The sequence below is a fragment of the Mirounga leonina genome, unplaced genomic scaffold (assembly GCF_011800145.1).
Source record: "Mirounga leonina isolate KUSES-001 unplaced genomic scaffold, KU_Mleo_1.0 Mir_153, whole genome shotgun sequence".
Taxonomy (NCBI): domain Eukaryota; kingdom Metazoa; phylum Chordata; class Mammalia; order Carnivora; family Phocidae; genus Mirounga; species Mirounga leonina.
In genome coordinates this window covers 20917943-20931923 of record NW_023270387.1, presented here as the reverse complement: position 1 = coordinate 20931923, position 13981 = coordinate 20917943, and the positions used below count along the sequence as shown (strand labels likewise).

Sequence of the window (13981 nt, the reverse complement as noted above, 5' to 3'; positions counted from 1 at the left end):
TCTTGGTGGAAGCAAAAACATGCATTAATCTTAAAAATATCTGGTGAGTGATAGAAGCCAGATTCAAGAAAGTAGTTTTCGTATACTTTCATTTGTTCACGTCCATAAATTCAAGAACAGGTAAAATTATACTATGATGATAGAAGTTAGAACAATAACTTTGAGAGTGGGTGGTTACCTGAAGAAACTCACTGGGTTAATGGAAATCTGTGTTTTATCTGGGATGGTGGTTATATAGGTTTATACGTTTCTCAAATCACATCAAACTGTATACTTAACATATATTTATTTTATTATATATGAATTATACTTCAATTAAGAAGATAAAGTAATTTGGGGTGCCTGGGTGGCTGATTCGGTTAAGCATCCGACTCTTGATTTCGGCTCAGGTCATGATCTTAGAGTTGTGAGATGGAGCCCCACTTTGGGCTCTGTGCTGGGTGTGGAGCCTGCTTAAGATTCTCTCTCTTTCTGCCCCTCCCCCCTCCCTCTCTAAAAAAAAAGAAGATAAAATAATTATATTTCAACTCATAATGAATGTTGGATCTAGTTAATAATAATCAATGGAGACTAAGATTGTCAGATAAAAGATTGAAGGGAAACTGTATCTTGTATAAAATAAATCTGAGAACAAAAATATCTATGTGATCGATCTTGACATCATTAAAACTAGGAAAACATGTGCCTTCAGATATTTCCAATAGAATTGGGTCAGATTACCCTTTCTAAACTTACACCTCTATTTTATAATAGTAGTATTGATTATGAATTTTGAAGTAACATTAGCTAATAAGTTTTGGAAGAATCCCATCAAAAATAATTGTTAGTGGGGCTCCTGGGTGGCTCAGTCATTAAGCGTCTGCCTTTGGCTCAGGTCATGATCTCAGGGTCCTGGGATCTGGCCCTGCATCAAGCTCCCTGCTCAGTGGGAAGCCTGCTTCTCCCTCTGCCTGCTGCTCCCCCTGCTTGTGCTCTTTCTCTCTCTCTGACAAATAAATAAATAAAATCTTAAAAAAAATAATTTTTGGTTAAGGTATTTGTATACTGGGGTGCCTGGGTGGCTCAGTCAGTTAAGCATCTGCCTTTGGCTCAGGTCATGATCCCAGAGTCCTGGGATCAAGCCCCACATCAGGTTCCCTGCTCAGCGGGGAAAGTGCTTCCCCCTCTCCCTCTGCCACTCCCCCTGCTTGTGGTCCCTTGCTCTCTCTCTGTCAAAAAAAAAAAAAAAAAAAAAAACAACTTTAAAGATATTTGAATACTGAAGGGTCCCATAAAAAGAAATGTCTTTTGCATAATCCCTTCAGGGAAAACACATAGTATAGTGAACATTCTTTGTTTGGTAGGGAGTGGAGATTACCATTCCTATACACTCAAGAAAATAGGTATGCAGCCAGAAAAAGCATAAAAGCATCATAAGTCCTGCAAACTAAATAGATGCACAAGAAAAATTTCATCAACATCAGTGGCCATTCAGTTAAACACAGTAAGCTTTCACTGGCCCACTAAAGGCAGCAGAAATGAGTAAGACACGGGATCTGTTCTTGCTGTGATTTGTAACATACTGGGCAAATAAGACAAACAGAGAAATGATTCATTGAGAGAGAGCGTCAAAAAAGGTATCCATAAGGTGACTTGGGTATTCAGAGAGGGAGAATTTGTACAGCAATGGTGTGGGTCGCTGGGGAGGTGATAGTGGAAGTGGAGAGCAAAAGAGGAAAGGGACAGAGAAAGATTAGGAGAGGAAGGAGAAGAAGGGAGAGTTGTGATGTCTCTTGAGTACACATCTTGACAGACCTACAGGTGGCTGCGTGTGAGCTGTGACTATCACAGAGCCAGGGATTTCCTTATTTTCTGATTTGTATGGACACTGTATATGGATGTACTCTACAAAGGCCAAGACAGCCATAACTGAGTTTGAAATGAACACGGTCCACTTGGGAAAGTAATATGTCCATAGAGGAAAATACCAAGTGTCCACCATCCATTTGGCTGCTATTTCTGCTTAATTTTAGTAAACAGTAAATGGGAGTTTTAGATCCAAATATCTGTGAACTTTCAGCTGAAGTGTTTCTAGTCCGCCTTGACTAATTTAAGCTAACCATAAGATTTGAGAACAGTCATGTTTTTAAATTTTGCTGTACTGAGCCTCTTGGGACAGGCTTCTTGGAGCATGGAAATGCCATTCCCTGTCATGAGAGAAATCTCTTGTTCAGGATCATTATCCTCTGACTGAGGTAGAAACCAAGCTGGAGGCACCAGGAAGGATGACACTGAAGGAAAGAGAGCTGCCGTACGTCGAAGATGGACAAGGCAGGAAAGCAAGGGCATGCAGAGCATGAAGGGGGAGAAATGTCGACAACATTCTAAAGTAAGACCTCAGGAGGGCCAATATTTTAGACTTTGAGGTTACAAAAATTGTGCTTGCAACATTTATGAACATAAGTCCGATTGTTGAGATCAAAGGTCAAGTCTCTGCAGAATTTCTGACACACCATATATGATAACTGCAGAATGTCATCTGTAATAAGAAGGAACATAGAAAATAACCCAGTGATCTAAGTTCTGTAAAGACAGGTCAAACCTGGCACTAGTCCTGTCTGAAAATTTAATTAGGCATCAGGATAGGTTACGGGATGGCTTTGCAGCTTATACCTACCAAAAGGACGGAGGCAGGGAGATGCAGAAATCACTGACCCCCTTCATAGTTGTTTGCCTGAGGTCCCTAACAACCCTCAATTCTCTATAGCTGCTTCATTCCTGTTCCTGGTAGAAGATTAGCAACTAGTGCTTTAGTGTCTGCAGAGTTCAGATCTGTTTGGTCAGTTTTATTGGGAATATAGAACACCCCTCTTCTTCTTCCTGTCTCATTGTCCCCCATCCTCTTCTGTCTGCATGCACAGGGACCTGAGCTCAGGGGCATTCTGCTCTTTGGTTCCTCTCCTGGATTACCCTGAGCAGAGATACGAAATTGCTGAAGTACTCTCCTAAGAATGTTCCAAGAATCTCACAGTACCTCCCCTGACCCTCTAACTTACCCTGGAAGATCTTTAAAGTCATGCATGACTCGAACTTCTGGGCAACACAGGAACCAAAGCCTCTTCTACAACGATCTGTCCGTGTGCGAAGGTGGCACGTCATGCACTTCAGTGGTGTCACTGCTGGAGAGCGGAGAGCTGCTGTGAGTGAGACCAGGGGGACTTTCCCAGGAGCTGGAATTATCTAGACCCGATTGTGGGAGGTGGGGGCGGGGTGCAAGGTGTGGATGAAGAGCTGGTGGTGGGTAGTAAAGAGTTGGGAGCTCTTACCAACTTCCTATCCCAGAGAAATGCCATTGTGAGAAGAAAAGGATTCTTCTGGTCCCTATTTCAGTCCTTTTAACTGGGGTAATTTAGAGCAGTGATTTAGCCTCCATGGCGTTGGTTTTTCCAGTTTTAAAATGGTTCTATGAATGATGGCCTAGCCTACCTGACTGACAGCACTGTAGATCAGTGGGAGTGTAATAATGAGGGTGAGTGCTTGAAAATATTTTACCCCAAGCTAGTGTTGCTCACATTTGCTGCTTAGATATTGTTAGGTAATATGCTCTGTAATTTTGAACTTCGAACTGAATATGTAAAGTCCTCATGAATTAGGACGTAGGTAGTGACATTTTATGTGGTATTGTGGGGTGAGCTCATTGAAATACAGGGTTTTTTTTTAAGATTTTATTTATTTATTTGACAGAGACACAGTGAGAAAGGGAACACAAGCAGGGGGAGTGGGAGAGAGAGAAGCAGGCTTTCCACTGAGCAGGGAGCCCGATGTGGGGCTTGATCCCAGGATCCTGGGATCATGACCTGAGCCGAAGGCAGACGCTTAACGACTGAGCCACCCAGGTGCCCCTGAAATACAGGTTTAATAAAAGAAATAAATAAGCAAAAAACCTCTCCCTGGTGCACCTAAATGCGAAAGGAAAGTAGCTTTTATCAAGCATTTCATTGGGCCATGTTCTCTCACTTTGTATCTGATTTAATCATCACAAAACTTTGTATTTCCCCATTTCTCAGATGAGCAACCAAAGGTACAGAGATTTTAAGACAGCGACTGAAGCATTTAACAAACAAACAAACAAAAACCTCTGATTCTAGAGCATCCGATATTTCCTCTCCTATAATCATTTGTTTTCATATAAAGTCCCTGATAAGGGTATCAAAAGCCATTGTCCGGCACTGAAAGAAGCTACAAAATTATCCATTATAGACTGACCAGCTCTGTCAGCAGATGGGATACAGATTTATGGATGAAAGGATGTCCTCAGAAAAATCTTGCTAGGATTTTGAATTATAGGGAATGGTAGAGACAAAATGGAGAAAGAATATGAAGGGGCAGCCGTAGAGGCTTGAGCCCCTGGTGAGGAATGGCAGAATGTTGAGAAGGTCAGAAAAGATGGCCCATAAGGCAGAAGGAGCATTCTTCTTCTCCTTCTTCCTCCTCTTCTTCCTCCTGTCTCATTGTCCCCCATCCTCTTCTGTCTGCATGCACAGGGACCTGAGCTCAGGGGTATTCTTCTTCTCCTTCTTCCTCCTCTTCTTCCTCCTGTCTCATTGTCCCCCATCCTCTTCTGTCTGCATGCACAGGGACCTTAGCTCAGGGGCATTCTGCTCTTTGGTTCCTCTCCTGGAATGGCTTCCCCTCCCTCATAAATATGGTCAAGGCTCAGCCCTCCATGGGTACCTACGGTACCTGTAGAGTTTCCAGGGGCTCCCTACAGCCTGTCTCTGGAGCCCATTTCTCAGGTCTGTGACTCACCTACAATGAAGCAGAAAAGGAAGAAAACCATCAAGAAGTGTTTGTCCATTCTGAGCCAGAAGTCCCTTGCACAGGAAGAAGCCAGGAACTGCAAGAACGGCTCTTCAGGTTATAGGGATGAAACCTTCATCACAGGGCAGGGATTATTCATGCCTAAAGGGAACCAATCACACAAGGTTTCCTCTGGAAGCTCAAGTTTATTCTCTCTCTACCCCATAGTAAATTATAATGATAATTAATAAATTTGGGGGTTTACATTAAGCTTTTTTTTTTTAAATAAAATCTTTCTCATAGTAATTATTGTTATAGTTATGATGTTATCATTCTTATCCTAATTTTACAGAGGAGGAAACAGGCTTGGTGAGGTCTAGCATCTTACCCATGATTACATAGTGAGTGGAGGCCACACTTGTAACCATCTTGATTCAATACCTCTTGGAGATATTTTTTTAAGATTTTATTTTTTTATTTGAGAAAGTGAGAGCACAGAGGGAGAGGAAGAGGGAGAAGCAGACTCCCCGCTGATCAGGAAGCCCAATGCGGGACTTGATCCCAGGAACCCAGGATCATGATGTGAGCCCAAGGCAGTCACTTAACCAACTGAGCCACCCAGGCGCCCCTGCCTCTTAAAGATTTATTCATACATTCAGCAAACATTTACTGGGAACTTTTGTGTTCCAGGCACAGTCCCATGTGTGAAAGTAGGACAATGTATAAGTCAGGAAAGCTCATGTAGCTCCTCACCCTATGGGTGAGAAACAGGAGAGTGAAAGAGACTTAATCTATGATCAAGCTGGGCTTTCAACCTAGAACTTCTGATTCTCAGCCCAGGACTACTTCACCTTAGCGGAAATGTGTTCTCCACAGCCAGAGACTGTTTATTCTGTAGGGCTATGAAATCCCCCTTAGAATTATCACACAACGTGATCTTTACCAAATTTATATTGTGAACCAGCTGGTTTTTCTATGATTTAGGTATCTTTCTCTACAAAAGTTAACTCAGTTAAGGTTCACCATGGGTAAAACTCTGGCCAGTCCTGGCATTCTAGGGTTCCTAAACCTGTCAGGGAGCTGATGGCACCTTGGCTGGAATATAGGAATCTTCCATTCAGCGCTAATTTAATGGCATGTTCTTTCTTGTAGGAACAATATGTTCATTAAAACATATCAAGTCTGACATTTTTAGACATCAGGTGAGGATTGGGTGACATAGGTCTTAGTTCAAATGCCACAGAGTTTACAATGTTTTTTTTCTATCACCACTCAGAGTGTGGAGCCCATCTTTGCCTAAGAAGAGAGCCAAAAGCCTTAGACAGGGAATTGGTTTCTTTGAAAAGAATTGGTTGTAGAATGGAGAACAAGACTCTGAACCTAATTTTCTATTCTGTCATATTGCAGGAGAGAATCTTAAAAACTGGATGGCATTTTTCATGACTTTCCAGAGGCTTATCAAGAAGGCAAAGCCCTGAACCTTTGGTGCTTGGGTTTACAAGGCTATCGGAGCATTTCATTTGTCACCCATTTTCTCTGCTTTATCTGTTTAAAGAGAATGACTCTAAAATCATAGCAAAAGAAGCAAAGGACATGATAGGTTAAACTGCAGTTGGTTTTTAGTGCCTACTCTTCTTCCTTAGCAGAGGCTTTCTGAAAGGCCCACTGAGTTTTTTTTAAATTATTATTATGTTATGTTAATCACCATACATTACATCATTAGTTTTTGATGTAGTGTTCCATGATTCTTTATTTGTGTATAACACCCAGTGCTCCATGCAGAACATGCCCTCTTTAATACCCATCACCAGGCTGACCCATCCCCCACCCCCCTCCCCTCTAGAACCCTCAGTTTGTTTCTCAGAGTCCATAGTCTCTCCTGGTTCATCTCCCCCGGCCCACTGAGTTTTGAATCTCTTTTCTACTGGATTATTTCCAGTTAGGATTGTGGAATTTTGCAGTTCTACCCAAACACTGGGGTCCTCTGACTTACTCCTCATCTTCCCCCAGTACCTTATCCATCAAATTTTCTCTTGAAAACAACTTCTTTCTTAATTTAGCATGACATAGGAAAGAATAAGTATTAGAACTACTGGAGGCAGTGTGATACAATGGAAAGAGGATTTTCCTGGGAGTCTGGAGACCTTTGGTTGATTACTATGTAATTCACAGCATCTTTAGCAAGGCATTTATCTGTGATGTTAGATTTCAGCCATAACATTCTATGGTTTCATAATGTAAATCATGAGGATGGTTACTAAGTTCTGTTATTCTGACCTAGCAGTTTGCTTGGCACGTGATGATGTGCTGAACATATGATGGCTCAATGAAGGAGGGAATGAATGAAGGATAAACAACACATGATACCACTATCCACTATCTCACTGATACAGAGTCCCAAATTAATGCACTCCATGATAAGATGGCCATCCACTCAGCATAGATGCCATTTGCCCCACTCTGGGGAGGAGAAAGCGGAACATTGTGTCCTCATATTCATGGTCTCTCTTGGCTTCAGGGTGGGTAACTGAGATCTTGATGATACCACAGATGAGCAACCTCTTAACTTGTGCTTCTAAATGCTGCCCTTTGTTTTGGGGAATGGACCTTGGCATAGCATCAGAAACCGGGCTACTTTGTTCCTGGGCTCCCAGGGGCAGCAATGATTTTCCAGAGGGTGTATAGAGACTAGAGTGTGAGATAATGATCGTTTAAAAAATCCGGTGGAGAGGGAAATCACCCTTACACATCCAATTGCTGGTGGGAAAAGAGATGAAGGAAAGAACAAAACCAGCATTTACTGAGTGCTTGCTACGTGCCACACACGAGGCTAGCCACTTCTACTTAGATCGTTTCATGGAGCCCTCACAACACCCTGGTGGTGAAGTGTCCATCAAGGAGCCCAGCTGAGGTTCAAGCATAGATCAGTGTCACTAAAATTCTGGCTTCATTCACAATATTGCTGTTAATATAATGCTTTAGATGAAAAGTCCCAGTGGCTAATGAAAATTTTCAAAAAACCGTTTAGAACTGTTTATGGACTGATCTTATGCATGTGAGTGGCAGATTTTTGTTAACACCTTACCTTCATTCCTGAGCAAAATTTATTAATATGGGGTCTAGTGTCCTCTTAGCTTCATGGGTTCTATGAACCCTGATAGAAAATTTTATATTTTTCATTAACTTCTTGTCAGAGAGCAAGAATTTCTGTCCCTTTCATGGTCCTTTTGGCCAGACTAAAAATCAAATTGACATGAAACATTAACAGGAGAAAAATCAAATTTAATAGCATACATATGGGGAATCTACTCAGACATGGAAATTCCAAAGACAGGCAGGCAAAATGAGGTATATATGTTCACCCAAACTAAGGAGAAGGAGGTAGGAGTCTGGGACTTCAGAGGAAAGGAATGCAATTTACTGGAACATAAAAAAAGAGAGTAAATGTTTGGTAAACAGGTTTGCTGGGGCATTCAGAAACAGTGGGACATAGAGGGCTAGGTTCCTCCCCATCTACCATACCCAGTTCTTATCATACTGTAGTTTTATCTACAGTGAGAGCTCTCTTCCTGGAGCAGGTCCTCCATCTAAATTCTTGTAGGCAGTTGAGAGGTGGGTAAAGAACTTTTCCTGAATCTGCTGGCTTGTGATTGATTGCTTTTTTTAAATTTAGATTTTATTTATTTATTTGAGAGAGAGAAAGATCAGGATTAGGGGGGAGAAGCAGAAGGAGAGGGAGAAGCAGACTCCCCACTGAGCAGGGAGCCCAAGGTGGGCCTGGATCCCAGGACCCTGAGATCATGACCTGAGCCAAAGGCAGACGCTTAACTGAGCCACCCAGGAGCCCTGATGGATTGCTTTTTGACTCAAAATAATCTTCATGCCAAAATAGTCCAACTTGGGGCGGCCTGCTCTTGGCTCATACACTCTAAAGGATATTTATCATTTCCTTCCATATTTAATGTTGGCAACAAACTGCAAAATGTTAACAGTGCCCAAGACTTTATTACTAATAGAAGTAAGTGAAAGAACAGGAATTGGATGTTTTCATTTGCATCTTTGAACTTACTAGGACACAAAGGCCACGTGGTTATGTGTGTGTGTGTAAATATTCTCATGAATGCAAGTATGAAGCCAGATAAAATGAAAGTGCATCTTACTTCTGTCTGTCTGGAAGATTAGGAATTTTTCCTAAGAAAGCTCAGTTTGAAAAACTTGGCATGTTTCTGGGGCACCTGGGTGGCTCAGTGGGTTGGGCATCTGCCTTTTGGCTAGGGTCATGATCTCAGGGTCCTAGGTTCAAGCCCTGTATCAGGCTCCCTGCCCAGCAGGGAGTCTGCTTCTCATTCTCCCTCTGCCCCGCCCCCCACTCATGCCTCTCAAATGAGTAAATATAAAAATCTTTCTAAAAAAGGAGAAAAAGGGTGCCTGGGTGGCTCAGATGGTTAAGCGTCTGCCTTCGGCTCAGGTCATGATCTCAGGGTCCTGGGATCGAGTCCCGCATCGGATTCCCTGCTCAGTGCAGAGCCTGCTTCTCCCTCTCCCTCTGCCACGCCCTCTGCTTGTGCTCTTCTGTCTATCTCTCTGTCAAATAAATAAATAAAATCTTTAGAAAAAAAAAAAGGAGAAAAAATTGGCATGTTTCTAAATGGAGCTGTGCCATTTCACAAAACCCTTTTCTTGGGGCTTCCATACATTTTCTTTCTTTCTTTCTTTTTTTTAAAGATTTTATTTATTTATTTGACACAGAGAGAGAAAGCACAAGTAGGCAGAGCAGCAGGCAGAGAGAGAGGGAGAAGTAGGCTCTCCACCCAGCAGGGAGCCGGACACGGGGCTCGATCCCAGGACCCGGGGATCGATCCCAGGACCCGGGGATCATGACCTGAGCCGAAGGCAGCCGCCCAACCCACTGAGCCACCCAGGCGCCCCTTCTGTACATTTTCTTACCAGCTTGCTAGATGAAAAGAAGCTCTACTTATATTGGATAAACTTTAATGAACCATGTTGGCACTGATTTGTGTCCTGCAACAAAGGAGAAAAAAAATCCATAATCCATTTTCCTTGTCAAATAGGATAGTTGATATTTCTTTAAAGATTTGAGGCAGTCATTGAGGAATTGGCACTTTTACCATACTCCTGCATTTTACAATTGGATAAAACTAAAGGAAATGTTTTCAGTGTTGCCAGTTTTCCTTTTCCTTTTGGTTTTGCTTGCTCTGTGCATGCTGAAGCCGTCAAAGAATTCTTAGATCATGAGTCTCTTTTGGCAACTCTAAAAGTCAATGACTTTTTGGTAATGGTAAAAAGGTGGTTTTATCATGCAGAACTTTGAAACAAAAGCTTCCTTTCCCTTTTTGCAGATGGAACTCCTACAATGCTTGGTGACCATCTGGTTTTCCTACTTCAGTGAGAAAGGAATCTCCTCACATCCTCGCCACTCACTTGTTTTAGGACTTACATGCACAACAGACAACAGACTATTCAAACAAGTCTGAAAGAAATTCTGTCATCAGCTGAAAGAGCCATCAACTTTATCCAAAGTAAGTTTCTAAATCATCACATTTAAAAAATATTTTTGTGGAAAATAAGAAAATCTTCTCTATCACAGAAGTTCTCTGGCTTTCGAAGGGGCAAAATTTAGTATCAATTTTGATAAAAGAAGTTTTATTTATTTGTTTATTTTTTAAAGAAAAAACAAACCTACGCTTGGAACATTTTGAAAAAGAGGACTTTATTCGTGGCCTGGCTTATCTCAAAGATGTGGTAAACCATCTGAATGTGATAAATGTTTGCACTCAAGGTCCTGAAGTTACTGTTAACTGCTGCTGAAAAAATCAAAGCTTTCTTGGCTAAATCGCCAATATGAATGAAAAAGGTAGAGGCCAATATCCTTGCAAATGTATGTTTTCCCCCAGCTTCATTCAGATATAGTTTTAACATATAGCTTTGTGTAACTTTAAGGTGTATAGTGTGTTGATTTGATACACTTACATATTGCGATAGGATTCAACCCAGTGGTGGTTGTTAGCTAACTAGTAGGATGGCCTTAGCTAATGACTCCATTGTGTCACACATAATTGCCATTTCTTTTTTGTGGTGAGGACATTAAAGATCTACTCTCTTAGCAACTTTCAAGTAATGTAGTATAGGATTGTTACCTGTAATCACAATGCTGTGCATTACATTCCTAGAACTTGCTCATCTTCTAACTCTAAGTTTGTACTCTTTGACCAATATGCCCCCCTTTTCCGCCTTGCAAATGTTCAAGTGCTGTGGAAAAAGTTTTACCAGAATGGAATTGAAATACAAAATTCTGTGTCAATTTATTTGAAAGGAGAAATCCGTGATCATCTGGAAATTCCCCCAGAAGTCTTTTGAAAGTCATTTCAATCTTGATGACATTAATGTTGAGTCCAGGAATCACACTATTTCGTATTTAAAACATTTTTTTTAAATTTTATTTTATGTAGGCTCCACACCCAATGTGGGACTCGAACTCACAACCCCAACATCAAGAGTCACATGCTTCACTGACTGAGCCAGCGAGATGCCCCCACAATACTTTATGTTTTATATATTTCTGGTATAAATCATTTCTAAAATGTCATAGAAGAGTTGAAGATGGGTTCATTTGTTTGAGGATAAAACACTTTCTATTGTAGTTAAAATTTAAAAAAAAATTTTTTAATTTGGAAATTATTTCAAACCTACAGAAAAAGTTGCAAAAATAAAAACAATACAAAGAACACCATTTCTCCCTTCCCCACGTTCACATATTGTTAACATTTAATCCCATTTGCTTTTCCAGTTGCTGTATGCTCTTTCTCATTAACTGCCCCCTTCAGCCCCACCTCTTTCCCCACTTGCTGAACTGTTTTGGTTAAGTTACCTGCATCATGGCTTTAGAGCACTTAAAATTCTATTAGTGTTTATTTTCTAAGAATAGAGTTATTGTCTTACACAACCACAGTAACAGTTATCAACTTTGGTAAATTAACTCTGATACAATACTTTTATCTGCTCGATCACTCATATTCTAATTCTGCAGGCTTTCTTTGTCTTCCATGGCATTTATGTACATACATATATATTATACGTCCTCCCTCCTTTTTATGTGGAACATTCCTCATTTGGAGTTCGTTTGATAATTCCTCATCATTAGTCTTAGATATTATGCATTCTAGGCTGAAATACTGCATAGATGATATTGTATCCTTCTTTGTAACATATCTGGAGTACAAAATGTCCATCTGTCTCTCAATGATAATTTAAAAATACATTACATTTTATTTTAAAATATTTTTCTTTATAATAGCTTTATTGTGGTGTCATTGACATCCAAAAAACTGCACTTATTTAAAGTGTACAATTTGATAATATTTGGCATGTGCATGGCTGTGAAGCCATCACCAAAATCAAGACAGTGAACACATTCATCAGGTCTAGAAGTTTCCATGTGACCCTTTATAATTTCTTCTGTAATGCTTCTCTCCTATCTCCGCCTCGCCTCCTAACATCTGCTGCTTTCTGGTACTTTTAGATCAGTATGCATTTCCTAGAAGTTTATAAGATGAGATCATACAGCAAGTACTTTTTTTGGTTTGACTTCTTTCAGTCAGCATATTTTTTGTGTGATTCATCCACATTATTGAGTCAATGGTTTTCCCTTTATATTGCCTGGTAGTATTTATCCAATCGACCTACCACAATTTATCCATTTGTTGATGGACATTTGAATTGATTCCAGACTTTGGCTATCACAAATAAAGCAGTTATGAACATTCATGTATAAATCTTTGTATGGACATACACTCTTTCCTCTTAAGGAATTGTCTAGGAGTGGAATAGCTGGGTCAAATGGTAAATATAATTTTAACTCTAAGAAAATGCCAAACTATTCTCTGAAGTTGTACCATTTTACATACCCACCAAGAGTGCTCACTCACTGGCCCCTCCCCATCCTTGCCAACCCTTGCTTGGATCAGACTTTTTAATTTTAGCTTTCTAATGAGTGAAGTGGTTTTAATTAGCGTTTCCCTAATGAGTTCCAATCTTTTGCCCCTTTCATTAATATTTTCTCAGATTTATTGGCACATACTTGACATATAACGTTGTGTATGTTTAAGTTGTTAATAATGCTCATTATTATTGTTTTAAAAATCTGTAGAATAAGTAGTTTTATTCCATATTTTTAAGGAAATAGTCCCTTTGCTTCTATTTTCTGGAAGAGATTGTAGAGAATCTGTATAATTTCTTCCTTAAGTTTTTGGTAGAATTCACCAGTGAAGCTATAGAGAGTATGGGGGGTGCTCTCTATTTTGCGGTTTATTAACTATTGATTCAATATCTTTAATAGATCTAGGCTAATGCAGATTATATCTTTCTTCTTGTGTAAGTTTTGGCAGATCATGTTTTTTAAGGAATTGGTCCTTTTCATTTAGGTTATCAAATTTGTAGGCATGGTGTTGCTCATAATATTCTTTTATTATCACTTACATGTTCATGGGATCAGGAATCCTGCCCTCCCTTTCATATCTAATATTAGTAATTTGTCTTCTCTCTCTCTCCTCTCAGATACTCTGGTTAGAGCTTTATCAATTTTGTTGATTCTTTCAAAGAACCAGTGTTTAATTGTTGATTTTTTTCTATTGATTTTTAATTTGATTGATTTCTGTTCTAATTTGTATTATTTCTCTTCTGCTTACTTTGGTTTTATTTTCTCTTCTTTAGTTTCCTAAGGTGGAAGCTTAGATGACTGATTTTTAAATCTTCATTCTTTTCTAATATATGCATTCAATACTGCAATATTCAACATACCTCTAAATACTGCTTTCTCTGCATCCTACAAATTTTGATAATATATTTTAATTTTCATTTAGTTCAAAATATTTTATTTTATTTTTTTTTAAGATTTCAATAATTTATTTGACAGAGAGACACAGCAAGAGAGGGAACACAAGCAGGGGGAGTGGGAGAGGGAGAAGCAGGCTTCCCGTGGAGCAGGGGGCCCGATGCGGGGCTCGATCCCAGGACCCTGGGATCATGACCTGAGCTGAAGGCAGATGCTTAATGACTGAGCCACCCAGGTACCCCAGTTCAAAATATTTTAAATTTGTCTTGAGACTTCTTTGACCCATACGGAAGTTAGAAGTATGTTATTTAATCTGAGTATTTGGGGATTTTTTTTTTCCTAGCTATCTTT

General features: G+C 40.1%; 2 protein-coding genes across 3 annotated transcripts in view; one reads left to right on the top strand and one right to left on the bottom strand.

The window, feature by feature from the left end:
- Nucleotides 1-13981, top strand: part of PATE2 (prostate and testis expressed 2) — a 68843-nt gene that overhangs the window by 40982 nt on the left and 13880 nt on the right. Inside the window, exons 1-2 of one of the 2 annotated variants that reach the window (XR_004679999.1) lie at nt 10233-10319; nt 10469-10654. Coding sequence is in view for 1 of the 2 variants with exons in the window: in XM_035009250.1 (XP_034865141.1) it covers nt 10238-10319 (82 nt within the window). In the remaining variant the exon portion in view is untranslated. Of the gene's footprint in view, nt 1-10139; nt 10320-10468; nt 10655-13981 lie in introns of those variants that run through there. The other variant, XM_035009250.1, reaches the window with a different exon arrangement.
- On the bottom strand, nt 2394-4837 carry PATE3 (prostate and testis expressed 3). The gene is made up of 3 exons (XM_035009251.1): nt 4789-4837; nt 3036-3158; nt 2394-2518 (listed from the first exon to the last, which is right to left on the bottom strand). Exons 1-3 carry the CDS (start codon nt 4835-4837, stop codon nt 2394-2396), a joined length of 297 nt encoding a protein of 98 aa, XP_034865142.1.